At 41.8% G+C, this 26,167-nt stretch overlaps 1 protein-coding gene across 4 annotated transcripts in view; it reads left to right on the top strand.

Moving 5' to 3' along the window:
* LOC115202834 (USP6 N-terminal-like protein) overlaps positions 1 to 26,167 on the top strand; it is a 34,219-nt gene that overhangs the window by 3,164 nt on the left and 4,888 nt on the right. The window contains exons 2-9 of one of the 4 annotated variants that reach the window (XM_029766895.1): positions 2,067 to 2,140; positions 2,482 to 2,582; positions 2,721 to 2,808; positions 15,681 to 15,766; positions 15,855 to 15,894; positions 17,634 to 17,714; positions 17,959 to 18,066; positions 23,123 to 23,232. In XM_029766895.1, the coding sequence (XP_029622755.1) occupies positions 2,075 to 2,140; positions 2,482 to 2,582; positions 2,721 to 2,808; positions 15,681 to 15,766; positions 15,855 to 15,894; positions 17,634 to 17,714; positions 17,959 to 18,066; positions 23,123 to 23,232 (680 nt within the window). In that variant the 5' untranslated portion in view covers positions 2,067 to 2,074. Of the gene's footprint in view, positions 1 to 2,066; positions 2,141 to 2,481; positions 2,583 to 2,720; positions 2,809 to 15,680; positions 15,767 to 15,854; positions 15,895 to 17,633; positions 17,715 to 17,958; positions 18,067 to 23,122; positions 23,233 to 26,167 lie in introns of those variants that run through there. The other 3 variants (XM_029766896.1, XM_029766897.1, XM_029766898.1) reach the window with 3 other exon arrangements.

Genomic DNA, 26,167 nt, shown 5'->3' with positions numbered 1-26,167 from the left:
CCCCAAGGAACATGAAACTCTCCACCCGCTCCATTTCAGTCCCGATGTTAATGGGGGGCCTGTTCGGCGCTCCATTTCCTATAGTCCACAATCAGCTCCTTTGTCTTGCTCACATTGAGAGGTTGCCTCCCCACACTGTCTCCGACCCTGCTCTAGCTGCCTGTGCCTGACTGCCTGTGCTTGAGGGATGTGTGCAGGGTCTACATATGTCCAATATGTGCCCCCTCAAAATGAATTTCGTAAACAGTTATCTTTCATTAGACTTGTGCCATGTTGCATGTAGTTGTAAACAACGTTATGGAAACATCTCCACTCAGTGGTTGAACGGCAGTCACATAATTTAAGTTAAGAGATACCAGAGTGATGGAGTTACATTTCATTTTTTTCCCGAAGCTGCCTTTCAATCAAGTCGGAAAATAACAACCATTTGTTGTGTAATCCTGGCCTCAAAGAGAGTAATAAGATGTGTCCTGCTGTGGTCCAGATTATGACTGATCTGGAGCCAGGGCACTGGTAATGATGCAGTCCATAGAAAGTGTGGATTAACTGGGATTAGGCCTATCTCGCTGTTTTGTTTTGGAGAGTACAGTATTAACATTCTTGTACTGTAGGGATCCCACTGATACGGTCTGTTCATATGATGGATTGGGTGAAAACCTGTGCTTGTGGCGTGTAGCACCACAGAGGCATAGGCATGAACATGCTACACTCTGTCATGTGTGAACAGGTAACTCAGTGAGGGCAGAAAGCTTTGTAACGGGTTGGAGGGCCGTGAAATCAATATTCGCTTCTCAAACCAAAGCAAACATCTGTAGGCCTACACTGGCTATCCATCTTCTCAAACGGGCCTACTCAACGTACAGTTGAGGACCCTTGAAATGATTGCCTTCATACTTTTTGGAGGATTAGCGTTACGCAATTCCATTGTGCACAGACGTGTGTGTGTGTGTGTGTGAGGTAGATTCATGTGTAGGAGGGTGGAGAGAGAGAGGTGGGGTTAGCGGTGTTAGGGTTCTAAATAAACAGAGTAAAAAACTCACGGATAAAGCTCAATCCAAGTTTCTTCATCCATTGGGTCATACAGCTGCATAAGACAAAAAACGTATTCACACAAGCACTGATATTTAACCCTTTCTCCTGTGCTGAGTCTCCTCCTATACATCTGAACAGCCAATACACCTCTGTTGCTAGACAGAAACTTAGTGATATCTGTCCTTCCTCACTTCATCTAACCTGACCTCTACCCAAATTCCTCACTCCTCCCCAACTCGCGGCTGTTGACTTGTACCAGACTGTGTCTCTTCTCCTCCCATAGGATCCTCGATGGCTAACTATAACATATCCTGACAGAATGTAAACGTTCTACATTCTTCTCTCTCCCTAAGTGACATATTTCATATTTTCAAGTTTAAAAGTCAGTTCCCAACAGCAGGTACTGTCAGCAAAACATTGGCAGGATTCTTGGTTCCCAGGGGGCTTATATTACAGATCCACAGAACAGACAGACCCACTGACATACTCTTCACACACTGCCAGCATACTGTACATCCACATAGCGCTCTGCTTCTCAAACCTGTGTTCTATTTACCTTTCACACATTCAAATCTGCAGTTTTACTAGGTTTTTATGATCTTACTCAATAGACACACACAATGGCCTGCCATGTTTTAAACTATCCCACTACGGAAGGTATGTGAAGTGCATTCAGCCATAGTGTGACACTGTGTCAACACTGAGCTGAGGAGGGGACACATGCTGGTCAGGGCTCTGTAGGCACAGTGGCAGGAGATGGTTACAGGCTTATGATCAACAATAGAGTGAATTAACCAACTGAATGGACAAAAACAACATCACCTCCTTTTTTTACAGACATAACCACCGCTTGTTTTAGATTCATCACCAATGTGTATCCAGTAGTCAGTTAGACCGACATCTAGGGTTGGCTTGCTAGCATGCAGTAAAATTAAGAGCATGTCTGTTATATTTTTGCCAACACATTTGCCCACAACCATGCAAACCGAAGCATCACGGATTTGACGTTGTTTGTTTTTTATTTTCCTTTTCAGATATTGACATGAAGAAAGACATTGAGACGTTGATAACAGAGGAACGCGCTGATATCATCTTGAAATATGATACGGTGGGTGACGTTCAACAAATACACTGTTCAGAGGGTTTTAGGATGCTGTAAACTGTTTTTAAAGCTCTAAAATTGCCATGTGCACTTCCACTTTAGTTATTTCTCAATTACCGATGACCAAAATAACCCAAGCGACCTGTCCAACGAAAGCCTCTCCAGTTAGAGAACTAAATAAGGTTTGAAAGTTCACAGACATCAGTTCAGTCATTACAAAGTTCCAGTAATAGTCATTTTAGTCACATAGCATAGCATAGCATAGCATAGCAATAGTGCTGTTTAGCTCCAGGCCTGCATTGATGTATCCACGAATAACTTAGTCTAAGACTGGTCTTCTTACGTAGGTAGACTGCACCACCTCCATCACCTCCATAAACAAGGGAATAGATCAACCACACCATTCAAAACCAAACAGCGAAGCTGCTGTTATGTCCACGCACGTGCGGTTTGTAACGCACATCCTTGATGATCAGATGTTGATTCACTTGGCCCGAGTTTGTACTTTAAACAACATGCATTGCATCTTCAGTACACGCCACGGAGTTATCCCATCTGACTGTGTGTTGTCCATCTGTTCACACAGGAGGAAGAGTTCACACTTCTTTGAGCGTGTTGTTAAAAAGAGTGACCGTCGCTCTAAGAGGGATCAGAAAGAGAAACCGAATTTGAATGTGTGTGTGTGTTGCTAAGCGTTGTGTGTGTGGGTTGTTAAAGAAGCCTAATAGCATGCTTGTGGTTTGTTGTGTAACAGAAAATGATTATATAATATAATGTGATGTTGAGGAGATTTAGACACACATGTGCAGCTAAAATAGTAACAGTTGCCAGGCAAACACAATCATAGTGTAAGAGTGATGACGTGGGCCTATCTGTGCTGTATGTTGTTAATTCTATAAAACCTATAGACGTATACATTACAAAATGATAGATTATGCGGTCTATTTAGTACAAACTAGAGGTCATGAACTTCAAGCGATCCAAATTACCCTAGCAATATCTGTCTGACAGTGTCTCCTCTTCAAATTTGTGTCAGCAGACACACTGACACTGGAAAGTGCAGGAGGGAGGGAGAGCGAGAGAGAGAGAACTACAGCCAATGAGATAGAGTTGACACTCGAAATAGCAAGAGAGAGCGAGTAGGAATGAGACAGAGTTAAATTTAGCTCACAGGCAACAAGACATGAGAACATACTGTATATAGGATCTTAATTTGAGCCAGTTTGCTACAGAAGGAAAAATAATCCTGCAGCAACAAAAAATGTGAGTTATAAGGATATTTTTGTAGGGTTGATACATTTTTTGTAAGGGAAAATTAAGTCTGATATTTCAAAGTTGAAAGACAAACTTTAGAAGCCTTTTTTAACCCTAAATACACTACAAGTAAACATATGTTGCATTGCAGGAAAGTTATCCTGCAATAGGGTGATCATATTAAGATCCTACATCTGTAGAGGGGACCCTGTCTGGCCTTAGCAACACCTGTGACAACAGCCATAGCTAGACCATAGCAATCAATTACACCATGGTCTCTCTCAGCTACTGAACCATAACAGAAATCAGCTGATTTCTGTCTGTCTGTAGGATTCTACTGTCTATGTGGTATTTGACTTCGGAACAGAAGAAGCGCACACTGTCTCAGACCTCAGGTGGTGACAGTACAGACACCATGTTTTTAGTGCAATTCAACATGGGTGTTCTGTTTAATGTAAGGTGCAGATGGATTTCTGTTTCTGTTTGGCAAAGACAACAACTTGGCTGCCCTTTGATGTTGTCTTGCCAAACAAGGTTATGACATATTATAAACTGGGTGGTTCAAGCCCTGAATGCTGATTGGCTGACAGCCGTGGAATATCAGACCATATACCACGAGTATGACAAAACATTTATTTTTAATGGTCTAATTACGTTGGTAACCATTTTATAATAGCAATAAGGCACCTCCGGGGTTTGTGGTATATGGTCAATATAACACGGCTAATGGCTGTGTCCAGGCACTCTGTGATGCCTAAGAACAACCTTAGCCGTGGTATATTGGCCATATACCACACCCCCTCATGCTTAATTATACAATGGGTGGGTCTAATCCTGAATGCTGATTGGTTAAAACTGCATTCCAGCCGGTGTCTATTCCATAAGTTAAATCTATGACTTTAAAATGCCTATTTACTCTGTTCCATCTGACTGCACAATCCACTGTCTTATCAGCCCAGCCAGGCAATTTATAAACTTTATCTCCACTATAAAAAGCATGTAGACTTTATGTTACATTTCTTTTAGACTAACATTTATTTTTCAACAGCGGAGATTTGTATAAACCTTGCTGTCTGTCTCTCTGACATTTGCAACATTGTTTCAGTATTCAAATTTGATCTCCAGCTGTTGCATAGTAATGAATGTGTCAAGAGTTGGAAGTCGGGATGAGACAGACAGGCAGGCAGCTTTTCTCAGCCAGTCGAAATCATGAATCAGCATCAGTTTTATGGATATATACAAATAAATATAAATAAAAAACAGGTCAAATGAAACAATAACAACTAGTTTGCAGTATTTTGCCAGCTTCAGTTTGAAATGATTGTGTTAGCTGTGTTGTTGCCTAGCTCCTCTAAACAACAGTGTCCTGACGAGAGAGCACATTTTCTAAGCCAGGTGAAATCGCGCATCATTAGCTCATTGTTATGGATGTATCAAATAAATGTCACTAGAAAACAGCTTAAACAAATGTAGATAAAATATAATGTTATTGGTCACATACACATATTTAGCAAATGATATTGTGAGTGTAACGAAATGCTTGTGTTCCTAGCTCCAACAGTGCAGTAGTTTCTAACAATTCACAACATCTGTTCCAAGGGGTTAAGAATGTTAGGGACAATATAGGATGAATCACAATAATTGTTTGCTAAAATAATAATTGCTTGACAAAAATGTCATGTAATGCTATGGCAATCCTGGTTATAGGTAACAATCCTTTGCATAAAATGCTGACATTTTTACGCATATTAATTGTAAATTATGCAAATTAAGATACACAAGATATTTGAATATATATTTTTTTGTAATAGCTATATATAAATCAAATTGAGATGAGAGCATTGGGAATACTATTAGCTGTTAATCTGCTTCTGTTCTGCGGGTGGCACTGTGTGCTCTTTTCGAAGGATGGGTCCTGGCCTTTCGAGGGCCTAGGGATCTGGGGGGATGGGGGTGGTCTGCCGGTCACTGGGATGACAACCCAACTTGGAGGGGCTTTGGCGGGTGGAGTAGTGGAGAACAATTGGAGGGTTACTTAGTAGCAATGCAAATATCATGGTACAGCTTATATGGACACAATCACTATGGTACTTTTTAATGATAAAAAAAACTTTATTTAACTAAGCAAGTCAGTTAAGAACAAATTCTTATTTACAATGACGGCCTACCCCGGCCAAACCTGGACAACGCTGGGCCAATTGTGCGCCGCCCTATGGGACTCCCAATCATGGCCTGGATTCGAACCAGGAACTGCAGTGACGCCTCTGGCACTGAGATGTGTATACTACAAGTGTACACAAAAAGTGTTGATGATGAATAGATTTGAAACTTGTATCTCATTATGGTAAATGGTGAAATAAGTATAGCCAGTTCTAATTGTAATGGCTTAGCAGATAATAAGAAAAGAAGAAGAATATTTACCAGGCTCAAAGAGAGGGAATATAATATATATTGTTTACAGGAAACTCATTCAAAATTTTAGATGAAGGTGAGTGGAAAATGGACTGGGGGGGTGAAATACAGTTGAAGTCGTAAGTTTACATACACTTACGTTGGAGTCATTAAAATTTGTTTTTCAACAACTCCACAAATGTATTGTTAACAAACTATAGTTTTGGCAAGTCGGTTAGGACATCTACTTTCTGCAGGACACAAGTAATGTTTCCAACAATTGTTTACAGACAGATTATTTCACTTATAACTCACTGTATCACAATTCCAGTGGGTCAGAAGTTTACATATGCTATGTTGACTGTGCCTTTAAACAGCTTGGAACATTCCAGAAAATGATGTCATGGCTTTAGAAGCTTCTGATAGGCAAATTGACATAATTTGAGTCAATTGGAGGTGTACCTGTGGATGTATTTCAAGGTCTACCTTTAAACTCAGTGCCTCTTTGCTTGACATCATGGGAAAATCAAAGGAAATCAGCCAAGACCTCAGAAAACAAATTGTAGACCTGGTTCTACCTTGGGAGCAATTTCCAAACGCCTGAAGGTACCACGTTCATCTGCACAAACAATAGTACTCAAGTATAAACACCATGGGACCACGCAGCCGTCATACCACTCAGGAAGGAGATGCGTTCTGTCTCCTAGAGATGAACATACTTTGGTGGGAAAAGTGCAAATCACTCCCAGAACAACAGCAAAGGACCTTGTGAAGATGCTGGAGGAAACAGATACAAAAGTATCTATATCCACAGTACAACGAGTCCTATATCGACATAACCTGAAAGGCTGCTCAACAAGGAAGAAGCTCCAAAACCTCAATTAAAAAAGCCAGACTACGGTTTGCAACTGCACATGGGGGCAGAGATCATACTTTTTGGAGAAATGTCCTCTGGTATGATGAAACAAAAATAGAACTGTTTGGCCATAATGAACATCGTTATGTTTGGAGGAAAAAGGGGGAGGTTTGCAAGCCGAAGAACACCATCCCAACCGTGAAGCACGTGAAGCACTGGCAGCATCATGTTGTGGGGATGCTTTGCTGCAGGAGGGACTGGTGCACTTCACAAAATAGATTACATCATGAGGAACGAAAATTATGTGTATATATTGAAGCAACATCTCAAGACATCACTCAGGATGTTAAAGCTTGGTTGCAAATGGGTCTTCCAAATGGACAATGACCCCAAGCATTATTCAAAAGTTGTGGCAAAATGGCTTAAGGACAACAAAGTCAAGGTATTAGAGTGGCCATCACAAAGCCCTGATCTCAATCCTATAAAACATTTGTGGGCAGAACTGAAAAGCGTGTGCGAGCAAGGAGGCTTACAAACCTGACTCAGTTACACCAGCTCTGTCAGGAGGAATGGACCAAAATTCACCCAACTTATTGTGGGAAGCATGTGCAAGGCTACCCGAAGCGTTTGACCCAAGTTAAACAATTTAAAGGCAATGCTACCAAATACTAATTGAGTGTATGTAAACTTCTGACCCACTGGGAATGTGATGAAAGAAATAAAAGCTGAAATAAATAATTCTCTCTGCTATTATTCTGACATTTCACATTCTTAAAATAAAGTTGTGATCCCAACTGACCTAAGACAGGGAGTATTTACTAGGATTAAATGTCGTTGTGAAAAACTGAGTTTAAATGTATTTGGCTTAGGTGTATGTTAACTTCCGACTTCAACTGTATACTTCTCCCATGGGCAAAGAAACTCAGAAGGGGTGATGATATTAATTAACAGTTATTTTGATACGAAAGTGCAAATTGTCCAAATACATCTGCATGGTAGAGGGATGATCTAAAATATGTTATTGGACCATAAACAGATATGGCTCATTAACCCTTACGGACCAAATAATGATGGTCCATGCTTCTTTGAAAATATATAAACTCAGCAAAAAAAAAACATCCTCTGACTGTCAACTGCATTTATTTTCAGCAAACGTAACATGTGTAAATATTTGTATGAACAAAACAAGATTCAACAACTGAGACATAAACTGAACAATTTCCACAGACATGTGACTAACAGATATGGAATAATATGTCCATGAACAAAAGGGGGGGTCAAAATCAAAAGTAACAGTAAGTATCTGGTGTGGCCACCTGCTGCATTAAGTACTGCAGTGCATCTCCTCCTCATGGACTGCACCAAATTTGCCAGTTCTTGCTGTGAGATGTTACCCTACTCTTCCACCAAGGGACCTGCAAGAATTTTTTACTGAATTTCTTTCAACATAACATAGGTACAGCAAATCCGCTTATTGTATGGGACACATTTAAATGTGCCTTTAGAGTCCATGCAATTCAGTACTCATCTCTAAAACAAAAGCAATTTAGGTCAAAGGAGTCCATACTAACAAAGGACATGGAAGGTCTAACAGAACAGATAGCAATAAAAATTGTACCATATAGGCTCAGATTAAGTTAGAGGAAAAACAAAAAGAAATGGAGGAACTTATTCAAGAAAGTTCAAGTGGAATATATTATAATAATAAAGCAAACTGGATGGAATATGTGGAAAAATGCACCAAATTCTTTTTAAATCTTCAACATAGAATTGCTCCCAGAAATAATTTACTGAAACCTGTTTCAAATGACAGAGTCACCTATGATTCACCAAATTATATTTCGAAAGAGGAAGCAAAGTACTTTAAGCATATATTTTCATTTCAGTTTCCTCCATCTCCTCTAACCGAAGCTAATTGTATGGATTTTTTCTATTAATAATGTAACATTAACAGCCATACAGAAAGACTTGTGACGGTGAAATTAAAGAGGAGGAACTTCTTGATGCAATTAAAGCCTTTAAGTCCGGGAAACTCCAGGGCTGGATGGCATACCAGTGGAGGTAAACCAAACATTTGTTGATATACTCAGAGGACCGTTATTAGCATGTTGTAATCACTCCTATATAAATGGTCGATTATCAGACACTCACCAAGAATGTCTGATTTCATTATTACTGAAACAGGATACAAGTGGGAAATATAAAGATCCAGTGCATTTAAACAAATTGGAGGCCCCTTACACTTCAGTGTGTGATGCAAAAATTCTAGCAAAATGTATAGCGCATAGAAATAAAAAGGTATTGTCGGACATTATTCATTCTAATTAGACAGGTTGTTTACATGGATGATACATTGGAGATAATATAAGGCAAGTACTGGAAACAATAGAACACTATGAAAAATCTGGGAAACCAGGCCAGGACTTTGAAAAGTCTTTTGATAAAGCACAACTGGAGTTTATATATAAATGCCTGGAACATTTACATTTTGGAGAATCTCTTATAAAATGGGTTAAAATTATGTATAGAAAATATTTACCAAATAAACTAAAGTAAAAAATTTGAAAAAGTAACACAATAAAATAACAATAACGAGGCTATATACAGGGGGTACCGGTACCGAGTCAGTGTGCTGGGGTACAGGTTAGTTGAGCTAATTTGTACATGTAGGTAGGGTTGAAGTGACTATGCATAGATAATAAACAGCGAGTAGCAGCAGTGTACAAAACAAATGGAGGGGAGGGTGGGGTGGGGGCAGTCAATGTAAATAGTCCAGTGGCCACTTGATTAATTATTCAGCAGTCTTATGGCTTGGGGGAGCCTTTTGGTCCTAGACTTGGTGCTCCGGTCCCACATGCCATGCGGTAGCAGAGAAAACAGTTTATGACTTGGGTGACTGGAGTCTCTGACAATTTTATGGGCTTTCCTCTGACTCCGCCTATTATATAGGACCTGGATGGCAGGAAGCTTGGCCCCAGTGATGTACTGGGCCATACGCACTACCCTCTGTAGCGCCTTATGGTCAGATGCCTAGCAGTTGCCATACCCGGCGGTGATGCAACCGGTCAGGATGCTCTCGATGGTGCAGCTGTTGAACCTTTTCAGGATCTGGGGACCCATGCCAAATCTTTTCAGTCTCCTGAGGTGGAAAATGTTTTGTTGTGCCCTCTTCACAACTGTCTTGGTGTGTTTGGACCATGATAGTTCGTTGATGATGTGGACACCAAGGAACTTGAAACTCTCGACCCGCTCCACTACAGCCCCGTCGATGGTAATGGGGGGCTGTTCGGCCTGCCTTTTCCTGTCGTCCACGATCAGCTCCTTTGTCTTGCTCACATTGAGGGAGAGGTTGTTGTCCTGGTACCACACTGCCAGTTCTCTGACCTCCTCCCTATAGGCTGTCTCATCGATGTCGGTGATCTGGCCTACCACTGTTGTGTTGTCAACAAGCTTAATGATGGTGTTGGAGTCGTGTTTGGCCACGCAGTCGTGGGTGAACTGGCACAGAAAAACCAGAGGATAAGTGGGGAAGATGGGCAATACCTGGGGGGGGAGACAAGGACAGGTGAAACAGATCAGGGCGTGACAATGGGTGTGAGTTTTTGTCACAACCCAGCCCGTGGAAAGTGACAAAGAGCTCTTATAGGACCAGGGCACAAATAATAATATAATAATAATCAATAATTTTGCTCTTTATTTAGCCATCTTACATATAAAACTGTACTTGTTCATCAACATTTTTGAATAATTCACCACAGGTTAATGAGAAGGGTGTGCTTGAAAGGATGCACATAACTCTGCAATGTTGGGTTGTATTGGAGAGAGTCTCAGACGTAAGTCATTTTCCACACATAGTCTGTGTCTGTATTTAGTTTTCATGCTAGTGAGGGCCAAGAATCCACTCTCACATTGGTACGTGGTTGCAAAGGGCATCAGTGTCTTAACAGCATGATTTGCCAAGGCACTAAACTCTGAGCGCAGCCCTATCCAGAAATCTGGTAGTAGCTTCTGAATAAATACAATTTTCACAGAACAGCTTGTTGCAATTTCGATGAGGCTCTCTTGTTCAGATATCGTTAAGTGGACTGGAAAGTTGTTTGTGTCGTCCATTTCTGGAAAGTACCTACGTAATTGCGCACCCAGCTCACTCAGGTGCTTCGCTATATCACATTTGACATTGTCCGTAAGCTTGAGTTAAGTGATGGAAGACCTGTGTGTTGTCCTTGTTAATGCAGACAGAAAAGAGCTCCAACTTCTTAATCATATCCTCAATTTTGTCCTGCACATTAAAAATAGTTGCGGAGTCCTTGTAATCCTAGATTCAGATCATTCAGGTGAGAAAAAACATCACACAGATAGGGCAGTCGTGTGAGAAACCTGTCATGCAAGTGGTCAGTGGTCAGACAAGTGAAAATGGTGGTCAGTAAAGAACTTTAAGCTCGTCTCTATTCAAAAAAAGTGTGAATACTTTTCCCCCTGATAACCAGCGCACTTCTGTATGTTGTAAAAGCGTTACATGGTCGCTGCCCATATTATTGCATAATGCAGAAAATAAACGAGAGTTCAGGGGCCTTGCTTTAACAAAGTTTTCACAGTAGTGTCCAAAACATCTTTCAAGCTATCAGGCATTCCCTTGGCAGCAAGAGCATCTCGGTGGATGCTGCAGTGTGCCCAAGTGGCGTCGGGAGCAACTTCTTGCACGCGAGTTACCACTCAACTATGTCTCCCTGTCATGGCTTTTGCGCCATCAGTACAGATACCAACACATCTTGACCACCAAAGTCCATTTGATGTCACAAGCTGTCCAGTACTTAAAAAATATCCTCTCATGTTGACCTGTTTTACAGAGGTTTGCAGAAGAGGACGCCCCATAAACGTAACCTGCATATGCCAGGAGCTGTGCCAGGCTCGCCACGTCTGTTGACTCATCCAGCTGTAACACATATAATTCATAGGCTTGTATGCGAAGCTGCAATTGTTTCAAAACATCTCCTGCCATGTCACTGATGCGTCATGGAACAGTGTTGTTTGGTGAAGTCATTGTCTGTATAGTTTTTTTTACCTTTTCCCCCAGCATTGTAAGTCATCCACAATAGTATGGGGCTTGCCTGTCCTAGCCACTCGGTAGCTCACCTTATAAGACGCTTCTAGACCCTTCTTATTAATGGTATCGGATGCTTTTGTACATGTCTTACTACTCGAAAGTCGTCTTTATTCTCGCTCAAAAAACTCCTGTGGCTTATTTTTCCAATTGTCATGTTTCGTTTCTAAATCTCTGCGCAAAAGGGAAGGTTTCCCACGAGATGTGATCGGTTAATGTGATTGGATGTGAATTATTTGACTAGACTACCTGTATATGACATTGTGTTACATTGGGAAAAAAACTCACCCAAATGTATAGCCCAGTTGGAAAACATAAATATACTGTTTGAAAATGTGAAGAGTTATTATATATATTTTTTAATTATACAAATATTACACGTACCACAGTTTGGGAATACCTGCTGTAGAGAATCTTCTGTTTCCAGTTATCTATAAACGTGATTCCAAAAGATCTACAGTAATCTTTTAGCCAGGTGTGTAATGTCAGTTGCCTGCTGAATCTTGCACACCCGCAGCCCTTTGATGGTACCGAACCTGAAATAATTGGCCGCTTTTTGTAATCTTTCAGTGCTAGAATCAGTTCTTTAAAATACATTTTCAGAATTTCTGAGCTAGCCCTCCTGATGTTATTTGACCCCACATGGACTATGACAGTATCAGCTCACGGCATCTGTTGTAGAATGGTCGGAAGCTGCCTTGTAATGTTCTGTACTCGTGCTCCAGGATTGCCCTGGGAACCAAGATGTTTCTTACAGTAGAACTACCGATGATGACAGCTGGTACAATGGCTGAGGAAGTTCGGCCTTTCTTTCGCCTCAAGGGTTTTGCCAACCCCTCGAGGACCGAAGGGCGGTGGGGCCCGATGGACCCGTTTCAGTTGTACTATCCATTGTGGATAATGAATGGGCCGGAGTCTCAGACAGCCTCACGGTCTGATGAGGGTGAGAGCTCTGAGGATCTGAACCCGAGGTAGAATCCACCGGAAAGGGAGACAGAACAGAAGACGAAAACGCAAGTACATCCGGATCCAATCTCAAACCGGAAGCCCCAAGGGAAGACAGCGCCGGAACCCCTGGATCCAGGGTGGCAAAGATGTTTTTGGTCTGTCTCCGGTCTGGGCTTAACATCTCCATGGAGGCCCCCGTTGCCAGAGAATGCTGTTTTCGACTTCCACGGCTAGTGACATATCTCCATGGCTGGTTGGTAGGATCAAGAACAGGAACATCCCCCAAGTCATCCAGGAGCATCCTACTAGCTTCCTTCTCCAGGGAAGGGGGAGACCCCTTCACGGAGGGATCCCTGCAGAGTACCGGCCAGTCGGCTGTGGAGAGCCGACAAGGCGGCGACACTTCCACCAGGCCAGAGTGGCGTCCTGCTTTCTCCTAGAAGGGAAAGAAAAAGTAAACGGGCGTGGATTCCCCAGTAGCTTGTCTAGTTTCGCTACTAGTTTGCTAAGAGTAGCCACTTCGCCCCTGTAGTCCTCTGCAAGCAAACATTTGCTACATTGAAAGTCTGGGTGGTCCACATTATCCCTTAAAAAATCGTCCGACTGGCCGGTACTCTGATGGTGTTGTTGATTGCAGAAACAGTCAGGTGTCCACCAGGCCAAACCTAGGTACACTGCCGTTCAAAAGTTTTGGGTCACTTAGAAATGTTCTTGTTTTCCATGAAAACATACATGAAATGAGATGCAAAATGAATAGGAAATATAGTCAAGATGTTGACAGGGTTATAAATAATGATTTTTAATTAAATAATAATTGTGTCCTTCAAACTTTGCTTTCGTCAAATAATCCTCCATTTGCAGCAGTTACAGCCTTGCAGACATTTGGCATTCTAGTTGTCAATTTGTTGAGCTAATCTGAAGATATTTCACCCCATGCTTCCTGAAGCACCTCCCACAGGTTGGATTGGCTTGATGGGCACTTCTTACGTACCATACGGTCAAGCTGCTCCCACAATAGCTCAATAAGGTTGAGATCTGGTGACTGTGCTGGCCACTCCATTATAGACAGAATACCAGCTGACTGCTTCTTCCCTAAATAGCTCTTGCATAGTTTGGAGCTGTGCTTTGGGTCATTGTCCTGTTGTAGGAGGAAATTGGCTCCAATTAAGCGCCGTCCACAGGGTATGGCATGGCGTTGCAAAATGGAGTGATAGCCTTCCTTCTTTAAGATCCCTTTTACCCTGTACAAATCTCCCAATTTGCCGCCACCAAAGCACCCCAGACATCACATTGTCTCCACCATGCGTGACAGATGGCGTCAAGCATTCCTCCAGCATCTTTTAATTTTTTCTGCGTCTCATGAATGTTCTTCTTTGTGATCCGAACACCTCAAATTTAGATTTGTCTGTCCATAACACTTTTTTCCAATCTTCCTCTGTCCAGTGTCTGTGTTCTTTTGCCCATCTTAGTCTTTTTATTGGCCAGTCTGAGATATGGCTTTTTCTTTGCAACTCTGCCTAGAAGGCCAGCATCTTCGCCTCTTCACTGTTGACGTTGAGACTGATGTTTTGTGGGTACTATTTAATGAAGCTGCCAGTTGAGGACTTGTGAGGCATCTGTTTCTCAAACTATACACTCTAATGTACTTGTCCTCTTGCTCAGTTGTGCACTGGGGCCTCCCACTCCTCTTTCTATTCTGGTTAGAGCCAGTTTGCGCTGTTCTGTGAAGGGAGTAGTACACAGCGTTGTACAAGTTTCTTGGCAATTTCTTGCATGGAATAGCCTTAATTTCTCAGAACAAGACTGACAAGTTTCAGAAGAAATGTATTTGTTTCTGACCATTTTGAGTCTGTAATCAAACCCACAAATGCTGATGCTCCAGATACTCAACTAGTCTATAGAAGGCCAGTTGTATTGCTTCTTTAATCAGTACAACAGTTTTCAGCTGTGCCAACATAATTGCTAAAGGTTTTTCTAATGATCAATTTGCCTTTTAAAATGATGAACTTGGATTAGCTAACACAACATGCCATTGGAACAAAGAAGTGATGGTTGCTGATAATGAGCCTCTGCACGCCTATGTAGATATTCCATTAAAAATCTGCCGTTTCCAGGTACAATAGTCATTTACAACAGCAATGTCTACACTGTATTTCAATTTGATGTTATTTTAATGGACAAAAAAATGTGCTTTTCTTTCAAAAACAAGAACATTTCTAAGTAACTCCAAACGTTTGAACGGTAGTGTATGCATGGAGGAACATTGGAAAGTCCAAGCATGTTCTCTGACCATGTGTCTCTCTCTCACTCTCTCCCCCTCTCTCTTGCTTTCCACATATTCCTTCTCATCTCCCTGTCACTGTTTAATTATACCCATCTCCCCCTTTCCTCTCTCTGCGTTCTCCCCCCAAATGTCATCCGCTAGGACCTATTTTTAGCCCTCTCACTTTCTCACACTTGACACCATTTGCAGTGTACCCTCAGGGCGTCATCGCTGTGATCGTTCGTCTGTGGTGGCATGGTTTGGTTTCTGTGGTTTCTGTAGGCTGTATGTATCGACCCTATCTCTCTTTGCCCGCAACCTGCTTTCTGATTGTTTTCTATGCTTTCTAATAGTTAGCCACATCTATGTAGTCCATTGACTAGTCCTGAGAGAAAATTGTCCTCTGCCCCTTGGGCAATATCTGCACCCCAATGTACATATGGCAATGGTATTTTCTGTTCTAATGGCCACGATTTAACACAGCATAGATAGAGACAATGCATCCATTTGTATCATCTTTGAGACAGGCACAGCGATGTGATGCGCTTGTACTAAAAATCAAATGTATTGTTCTCTAGAGAACAGCATTTGTTGTGTTTTCCCCAGTGGCTACAATTCAAAGGCCCAAAGTCTGACTTGAATTAACTATTTTAAAGCAACAGGCCAACTTACTGCATGTTGTCCCTTGGCTGTGTGCTGTTTCTGATTTGTCTATGTCTGTGTGTTATTCCAGGGCAGACAGGAGGGGATAGCCATTGACTCCTGGGAGGATGCAGACTACAGTATTTACAGAGTCACTGACCGTTTCGGATTTCTGCAGTAAGTCAAACTGGGTTTGTGTGTACAGTATTGTACACATTGCTTGACTGGCAGAATCTGACCGATGTTGTCCATTTCTTTCCCACAGTGACAAGGAGCTGCCAACCCCTAGTGCACACGAGGAGAAGGTAAGAAGAGGAAATGCAACATATGCATCAAAAGGGTCAAAGAGACACACTACAGTTTCCATTAGGTGGTGTACTGAAGCCACTAACTAACCTTTCAAGTGTGACCTCTAACATATAGAGGTGTAATGTTCCTTGTGCAGCTGTGTGTGTGTGTGTGTGTGTGTGTGTGTGTGTGTGTGTGTGTGTGTGTGTGTGTGTGTGTGTGTGTGTGTGTGTGTGTGTGTGTGTGTGTGTGTGTGTGTGTGTGTGGAAGTGTGCCAATGCTTAGTGCGTGCTCTGTGTGTGTGTATTAGCCAATCCATGCCGCCCTCCCGCTAACTTAGGGCCACATGTCCCAGGCATCCATCTAAGGCGAAGCTGATCCTTAGGCATCTCACTCACTCCTGGAATGGGAGCTACGCTTCCTCTCGCCTTAGAACCGGTCATGTGGTCGTGATTGATTAAATTAATACCACATTTAACCCTGGGCAGAATTAGAGCTCTCCTCAATTTTAAATGTCAATACAGTACAAACCAGCACATGCCACTCATAGCAGTAGGGGCAGGACACCGGGTTTTCAAGTCAAGTGATATTCTATATGATCCTACGAAGGGAGTTCGTTTGGTTGTAGTTTTAGAAGAAACATTGTAAGTACTGTGTTCTATACTGTACTATACTGTATAGCTTAAATGCGTCTTCAAATCAAATTGTATTTGTCACATGGTTAGCAGATATTAATGTGAGTGTAGAGAAATGCTTGTGCTTCTAGTTCCGACCATGCAGTAATATCTAACAAGTAATCGAACAACTTCACAACAACTACCTTATACACACAAGTGTAAAGGAATGAATGAGAATACATGCATAAACATATATGAATGAGCGATGGCCGAACGGCATAGGCAAGATGCAGTAGATGGTATAGAGTACAGTATATACATATGAGATGAGTAATGTAGGGTATGTAAACATTATATAAAGTGGCATTGTTTAAAGTGGCTAGTGATACATTTATTACATCAATTTTTCATTATTAAAGTGGCTAGAGATGAGTCAGTATGTTGGCAGTAGCCACTCAATGTTAGTGATGGCTGTTTAACAGTCTGATGGCCTTGAGATAGAAGCTGTTTTTCAGTCTCTCGGTCCCCGCTTTGATGCACCTGTACTGACCTCGCCTTCTGAATGATAGCGGGGTGAACAGGCAGTGGCTCGGGTGGTTGTTGTCCTTGATGATCTTTTTGGCCTTCCTGTGACATCGGGTGGTGTAGGTGTCCTGGAGGGCAGGCAGTTTGCCCCCGGTGATGCGTTGTGCAGACCTCACTACCCTCTGGAGAGCCTTGCGGTTGTGGGCGGAGCAGTTGCCGTACCAGGCAGTGATACAGCCCTACAGGATGCTCTCGATTGTGCATCTGTAAAAGTTTGTGAGTGTTTTTGGTGACAAGCTGAATTTCTTCAGCCTCCTGAGGTTGAAGAGGCGCTGCTGCGCCTTCTTCACCACGCTGTCTGTGTGGGTGGACCATTTCAGTTTGTCCGTCATGTGTACGCCGAGGAACTTAAAACTTTCCACCTTCTCCACTACTGTCCCGTCGATGTGGATAGGGGGCTGCTCCCTCTGCTTTTTCTTGAAGTCCCTCGATCATCTCCTTTGTTTTGTTGACATTGAGTGTGAGGCTATTTTCTTGTTAATGTAAATGTGTTTTAATTTTGCATACATAACATTTTACCTAGTTGAAAATGTATTTCTGTTTCGCCCTGACAGAAAAATAACCTGGAAATTGAAAGGGTGGAGAAATGGCTGAACATGGTGAAGAAATGGGATAAATACAGGAACAGTGACAGGGTGAGAATAACACTTTCTCTCGCTCTCTCTCTCTCTCTCTCTCTCTCTCTCTCTCTCTCTCTCTCTCTCTCTCTCTCTCTCTCTCTCTCTCACCACACCCTTCACTTGTGTTTATAAATGTTTATATTAGCCTGAAATGCTCACTCAACATTTACACTCCTGCCTCAACCCCCCATTTGTTCATCCCCTGACTCCCCCTGTCTAACCCATGTCTCCCTTGTGTGTACCACTGCTCTCCTCTCAGATGGTAAAGCGTGTGTATAAGGGTATCCCACTGCAGCTGAGAGGCCAGGCCTGGGCCCTGATGCTGGATGTGGAGAAGGTGAAGAATGAGAACGAGGGGAAGTATGAGGTAAGAGAGTACCCAGTATCTAACACGCACGCACACATACACACACTGTTAGTTCATCAAACATCTACTCTAAACAGTGGGATTTGATACCGTGCTCCAACCAGCACATTGTAGTCTAAAGCCAGTGGTCACTCAGGGCCACTAAACCATGTTGTTATGATTTGAAGGCGACTGCTACTTCAGGTCTCAGGAAAGTGATGTCATTGTACTAGGCTACGCTATCAGTAACCAGGTTCACTACATGGTAAGAGTACATGAAAATAAGGGAAAGCCGCACACTCTAAGAGCTCAGATGCAAAAATTTAATAACCAACGTTTCAACAGCAAAGCTGTCTTCATCAAGGTATCATCACAAACACTGCGAAATGAGTCATTTATATAGTGTCAAGAGACACACAGGTGTTTGTAGTCATGGCCAAGTGTGGCATAATATCATTGGTTAACTCAAATATTTTAAAAAATGGCATACAAAGAACATACAAAAAGACAAACAAATGGATAGCATACGATCATAGCATTTGTAGTCTAAAATGTATCTAACAAACAATTACAATGGCAAAATCACAATAATCACAAGAATGGCTTCAGATCAAAGTCTATGTTGAGACCGAAGGGAGCAAGGGTCTTTAAATTAAAGATCCAGGCAGCCTCTCGTTTTAACAATAAATTATCAAGGTCACCCCCTCTCCTCGGGAGGGTGACATGTTCGATGCCAATATAACGCAGAGACGAAATCGAATGGTTTGCTTCCAAAAAGTGGGCCGCAACTGGGTAAGTCAAGTTTTTGCACCTAATGGTGCTACGATGCTCTGAGATACGTACTTTTAATTCACGCTTTGTTTTACCCACATAATTTTTACCACAAGGACAAGTTATAAGATAAATAACTGCCTTAGTGGAACACGTAATAACACCTTTAATTGGGATAGATTTCCCTGTTTGGGGGTGTTTGAAGGATCTACATTTATAAGTGCCATTGCATTGAGCACAGCCATTACACTTGTAATTTCCATCCAGTAGTGGCGCAAATAGACGTTGTTCAGGAATATCTTGGGGTGGTAAATCAGAGTGTACCAATTGGTCTCTGAGATTTCTGCCCCGCGAGAATACGACCAGGGGAAGGTCAGAAAACATATTACCGAGACTATCATCATATTTCAGAATGTGCCAATGTACATGAACAAAAAAACATTTCAACATTACTGAATAGCATATACCTGGCCAGAGATAAATACCCTGTGATTCAACAATGGTGTTAAGGTAATGTCCCTTTCCTCCCCCTCCATTGGTACAATGTCTTCAGAAAGTATTCACTCCCCTTGACTTTTTCCACATTTTGTTCTGTTACAAAGTGGGATTAAAATGTATTTAATTGTCATTTTTTGTCAGTGATGTACACACAATTCTCTGTAATGTCAAAGTATTAATGGAACATAAAACACTGATATATTTTGATTAGATAAGTATTCAGCCCCCAGATCAATACATGTTAGTATCGCCTTTTGGCAGTGATTACAGCTGTGAGTCTCTGTACAATATTTGCCCATTAATTATTTTTTTCTTCATTCTTCAAGCTCTGTGAGGTTGGTTGTTGATCATTGGTGTACAGTACAGCTATTCTGAAGTCTCGCCATAGATTTTCAAACCAATTCAAGTATAAACTGTAACTAGGCCACTCAGGAACATTCAATGCTGTCTATATTTGGCCTTGCGATTTAGGTTATTGTCCTGCTCAAAAGTGGATTTGTCTGCCAGTGTCTGTTGAAAAGGGGCTTTGCCTGTGCTTAGCTCTATTCCTTTTATTTTTATCCAAAACAAAAAAATCCCTAGCCCTTGCCAATGACAAGCATACCCATAACATGATGCAGCCACCACCATGCTTGGAAATATGAAGAGCGGTACTCAGTGATGTGTTGTGTTGGATTGCCCCAAACATAATGCTTTGTATTCAGTAACAAAAGTTAATTTCTTTGCCATATTTTTGTTGCAGTATTACTTTAGTGCCTTATTGCAAACAGGATGCATGTTTTGGAATATTTGTATTATGTACAGGCTTCCTTCTTTTCACTCTGTCATTTAGGTTAATATTGTGGAGTAACTCCAATGTTGTTTATCTATCCTCAGTTTTCTCCTATCACAGCCATTTAACTCTGTAACTGGTTGAAAATCACTATTGGCCTCATGGTGAAATCCCTGATCGGTGGTGTATTGATACACCATACAAAGTGTCATTTCAACATGTTCAAAGGGATAGTCAATGGCTGCTTCTTTTTGCTTTACCCATCTACCAGTAGGTGCCTTTCTTTGCGAGGCATTGGAAAACATCCCTGGTCATTGTGGTTGAATATGTGTTTGAAATTCACTGCTCGACTGAGATAATTGTATGTGTGGGGTACAGAGGTGGGGTAGTCATGAAAAAATGTTAAACACCACTATTGCACACAGAGGTAGTCCATGCAATTTATTATCTAGCTTGTTAAGCTAATCTTTAGTCCCAAAGTTATTTAGGCTTGACAAAGGTGTTGAATACTTTTTGACTCAAGACATTTCAGCTTTTTCTTTTTTATAAATGTGTAAAAATCTATAAAATCTTAATTCCACTTTGACATTATGGGGTATTGTGTGTAGATCAGTGACACAAAATAAAACTGGAATCCATTTAACTTCAGGCTGTAACACAGAAAAATGTGGAAAAAGTCAAGGGGTGTGAATACTTTCTGGTGGCACTTAGACAGTACATGAACATACATAGAAGTGTGCTAATCTTCCCCCACATATTGCAGCCTGAAGCCAGCGTACTGAACACAAAATATTGTAATGTTATACACCAAGACCATTTCATGTTTATAGGACCATTACTTTTCACAACTACCCCCACTCCCATTCACCCGTTGCTACATTCAGCAGGATTAATAATAGTGACTGGCAGGTGTCTTCACTGACATTTTCAACATGTCCCTGATTCAGTCTGTAATACCAACATGTTTCAAGCAGACCACCATAGTCCCTGTGCCCAAGAACATGAAAGCAACCTGCCTAAATGAGTACCGACACGTAGCACTCACATCTGTAGCCATGAAGTGCTTTGAAAGGCTGGTAATGGCTCACATCAACACCATTATCCCAGAAACCATAGACCCACTCCAATTTGCATACCGCCCAAATAGAACCACAGATGATGCAATCTCTATTGCACTCCACACTGCCCTTTCCCACCTGGACAAAAGGAACACCTACATGAGAATGCTATTCATTGACTACAGCTCAGCGTTCAACACCATAGTACCCTCAAAGTTCATCACTAAGCTACGGATCCTGGGACTAAAAACCTCCCTCTGCAACTGGATCCTGGACTTCCTGACGTACCCCCCCCCCCAGGTGGTAACGGTAGGGAGCAACACATCTGCCACGCTGATGTCCTCAACACTTGAGCCCCTCGGGGGTGTGTGCTCAGTCCCCTCCTGTACTCCCTGTTCACCCACGACTGCATGGCCAGGCACGACTCCAACACCATCATTAAGTTTGCAGACAACACAACAGTGGTAGGCCTGATCACCGACAATGACGAGACAGCCTATAGGGAGGAGGTCAGAGACCTGGACGGGTGGTGCCAGAATAACAACCTATCCCTCAACGTAACCAGGACTAAGGAGATGATTGTGGACTACAGGAAAAGGAGGACTGAGCACGCCCCCATTCTCATCGACGGGGCTGTAGTGGAGCAGGTTGAGAGCTTCAAGTTCCTTGGTGTCCACATCACCAACAAACTAGAATGTTCCAAACACACCAAGCCAGTCATGAAGAGGGCACGACAAAACCTATTCCCCCTCAGGAAACTAAAAAGATTTGGCATGGGTCCTCAGATCCTCAAAAGGTTCTACAGCTGCAACATCAAAAGCATCCTGACTGGTTGCATCACTGCCTGGTATGGCAATTGCTCGGCCTCCGACCGCAAGGCACAACAGAGGGTAGTGTGTACAGCCCAGTACATCACTGGGGCTAAGCTGCCTGCCATCCAGGACTTCTATACCAGGTGGTGTCAGAGGAAGGCCCTAAAAATTGTCAAAGACCCCAGCCACCCCAGTCATAGACTGTTCTCTCTACTACCGCATGGCAAAAGTACCGGAGTGCCAAGTCTAGGACAAAAAGGCTTCTCAACAGTTTTTACCCCCAAGTCATAAGACTCCTGAACAGGTAATCGAATGGCTACCCGGACTATTTGCATTGTGTGCCCCCCCCACCCCTCTTTTAGTAGCTGCTGCTACTCTCTGTTTATCTTATATGCATAGTCACTTTATCTATACATTCATGTACATACTATCTCAATTGGCCCGACCAACCAGTGCTCCCGCACATTGGCTAACTGGGCTATCTGCATTGTGTCCCGCCACCCGCCAACCCCTCTTTTACACTACTGCTACTCTCTGTTTATCATATATTTATAGTCACTTTAACCATATCTACATGTACATACTACCTCAATCAGCCCGACTAATCGGTGTCTGTATATTGCCTCGCTACTGTTATAGCCTCGCTACTGTATATAGCCTCACTACTGTTATTTTTCACTGTCTTTTAAAAAAAAAATGTATTGTTGTTTTTATTTCTTTACCTACCTATTGTTCACCTAATACTTTTTTGCACTGTTGGTTAGAGCCTGTAAGTAAGCATTTCACTGTAAAGTTTACACCTGTTGTATTTGGCGCACGTGACAAATAAACTTGACTTGATTTGATTTGACATTGTTTTTGATTGATTGAAAAAGAGAGAGGACTATGTAACGGTATGTAGGATGAAAACAAGCAAATGGCATTGACATGGAGATACAAAGATCACACGCACATCACACAATAAGAGAGGTTTACTGACAGGGGATTATGGCTTTTGATATAAAGTTAATATAATAATATATTGCCTATATACTGTAGAATCTATGATTTTGAAGAAGAAAAAAAATTGGGGGACAGTGTGCTGTTGCTGTTTATTTATCTCTAATATGTTTGAAGTGTGCAAGGGATTTAGAAAATGTATATGTTGTTTTAATTGACATTTTCAGAGGATGAAGGAACAAGCCAGAATCTTCTCCCAGGAAATCAAACAGATAGATCTGGACGTGAACAGGACATTTAGAAACCACATCATGTTCATGGATCGATTCGGAGTCAAGTAAGTCAGCAGTTGTATTTTACCGTAAGGGTGGCTGTTCATGTACAGTGGCAAGAAAAAGTATGTGAACACCCTTTGGAATTATCTGGATTTCTGCATAAATTGGTCATAAAATCTGATCTGATCTTCATCTAAGTCACAACAACAGACAAACACAGTGTGCTTAAACTAATAACGCACAAATGATTGTATTTTTCTTGTCTATATTGAATACATCATTTAAACATTCACAGTGTAGGCTGGAAAAAGTATGTAAACCCCTAGAGTCTGCTAACCTGGAGTACAATCATTGAGACGGGATATGGAGATGATGGTTAGAGCTGCCCTGCCCTATAAAACCACTCACGAAATGTTTGTTTGCTATTCACAAGAAGCATTGCCTGATGTGAACCATGCCTCAAACAAAAGAGATCTCAGAAGACACAAGATTAAGAATGGTTGACTTACATAAAGCTGTAAAGGGTTACAAAAGTATCTCTAAATGCCTTGACGATCATCAGTCCAAGGTAAGACAAATTGTCTATAAATGAAGAAAGTTCACCACTGTTGCTACTCTCCCTAGGAGTAGCTGTCCTACAAAGATGACTGCAAGAGCACAGCACAGAATGCTCAATAAGGTTAAGAAGAATCTTCAAGTGTCAGCTAAAGGCTTAAAGAAATCTCTGTAACATGCTAACATCTCTGTTGACGAGTCTACGATACGTAAAAAATTAAAAAATTAAACAAGAATGGTGTTCATGGGAGAACACCACAGAAGAAGCCACTGCTGTCCAAAAAAATCATTGCTGCATGTCTAAAGTTCGTAAAAGAGCATCTGGATGTTCCACACCACTACTGGCAAAATATTCTGTGGACAGATGAAACTAAAGTTGAGTTGTGTGGAGGAAAAAGGCACAGCACACCAACATCGAAACCTCATCCCAACTGTAAAGTATGGTGAAGGGAGCATCATGGTTTGGAGCTGCTTTGCTGCCTCAGGGCCTGGACAGCTTGCTATCATCAACGGAAAAATACATTTTGCAGGAGAATGTAAGGCTATCTGTCCGCCATTTGAAGCTCAACAGAAATTGGGTGATGCAACAGGACAACGACCCAAAACACAGAAGTAAATCAACAACAGACTGGCTTCAACAGAAGAAAATATGCCTTCTGGAGTGGCCCAGTCATAGTCCTGACCTCAACCCGATTGAGATGCTGTGGCATGACCTCAAGAGTGCGGTTCACACCAGACATCCCAAGAATATTGCTGAACTGAAACAGTTTTGAAAAGAGGAATGGTCCAAAATTCCTCCTGACCGTCTGATCTGCAACTACAGAAAACATTTGGTTGTGGTTATTGCTGCCAAAGGAGGCTCAACCAGTTGTTAAATCCAAGGGTTCACATACTTTTTCCACCCTGCACTGTGAATGTTTACACGGTGTGTTCAATAATTTTTTGTGTTATTAGTTTAAGCAGACTGTCTTTGTCTATTGTTGTGATTTAGATGAAGATCAGATCAAATTTTAAGACCAATTTATGCAGAAATCCAAGTATTTCCAAAGGGTTCACATACTTTTCCTTGCCACTGAATGTCTCAGTGCTGATCTAAGATCAGATCCCCCAGTCTATTTAATATTAGAGTGGCTGAGGTTTCAGATATTCTCAAACTCGTGGTGCTATTTATACATTTTTACGTAGCTGCTGCCCGCTCTGCTGCCTACGTAGCTCCCACTGTTAGCGCTGCTGCTTCCCCCTCATTGACATGGAGGGGGAAACTTCATGTTGTACACAAAAGACATGATCAACATGTTCGTACGAACTTTGTTGTCTGTTGTAACAGTATTGCAAACATAAGCACAACACAAAGGCAGTCTATTTCATGTAATTAGGCAAATACACTACGTGACCAAAAGTATGTGGACACCTGCTCGTCGAACATCTCATTACAAAATCATGGGCATTAATATGGAGTTGGTCACCCCTTTGCTGCTATAACAGCCTCCACTCTTCTGGGAAGGCTTTCCACTCCGCCAAACCCAGATTCTTTTGTCGGACTGCTAGATGGTGAAGCGTGATTCATCACTCCAGAGAATGTGTTTCCACTGCTCCAGAGTCCAATGGTGGCGAGCTTTACACTACTCCAGCCGACGCTTGGCGATCTTCGGCTTGTGTGCTCGATTTTATACACCCGTCGGCAACGGGTGTGCCTGAAAAAGCCAAATCCACTAATTTGAAGGGGTGTCTACATACTTTGGAAACATAATGTATATATATCACAAGCAAGACACAGACAGGCAGTCAAAAAAGCGATTATTTTCTCATCATTGCAAACATTGGCTAGTTTTTTTTACATCTACTCTCACTACGATAACTATGAAGATTAGCATCACAAATAGTAGGCAGTCTAAAGCACTAGTTAAGTGCAATACCATGGAAATAAATGTTGAGAGTTACATTTATATTCCTAAAACTTAAACTAACACTACGCAAATGCCACACGGAAGCTTGAAGTAACCTATACATGCCGTCACACTATATTGATTTCGGGGGGCTGCAAAAGGGAACAAACCACTTTTTCTGTTAGTTAAGTTCAACGAATCACGACCCGCCATAGGTTATCAACAGTGACAACAGTTGGCTGCTATTTATGTGATAGTTTGACCGTCAAGTCCGTGTATTGGTGTGTGGCCAGTGACTTTTTATTAAGAGACTTTTATCGAGAAAGTAAATGATAGCTGCGTTCTAAGTCCTGCGACCCCCAGCGTGTTTGACAAAATCAACAGTACAAAAACCGAAGATATTGATCTGTTTTAAGTAATTGTGTCATCGTGTTGACTATAAACTTATATACTAACATCACCAATCTGAGGTAAAAAGGATGTGTAATTCCCCCCAATTCAATGCGGTCAAAACGTCAGCTTGTGTAATGTAGTCCACACAACATATTGAAACACA

This window comes from Salmo trutta, chromosome 12 (assembly GCF_901001165.1).
Source record: "Salmo trutta chromosome 12, fSalTru1.1, whole genome shotgun sequence".
Classification (NCBI taxonomy): Eukaryota; Metazoa; Chordata; class Actinopteri; order Salmoniformes; family Salmonidae; genus Salmo; species Salmo trutta.
The sequence above is the reverse complement of the archived record's forward strand: the minus strand, read 5'-3'. Positions and strand labels throughout refer to the sequence as shown.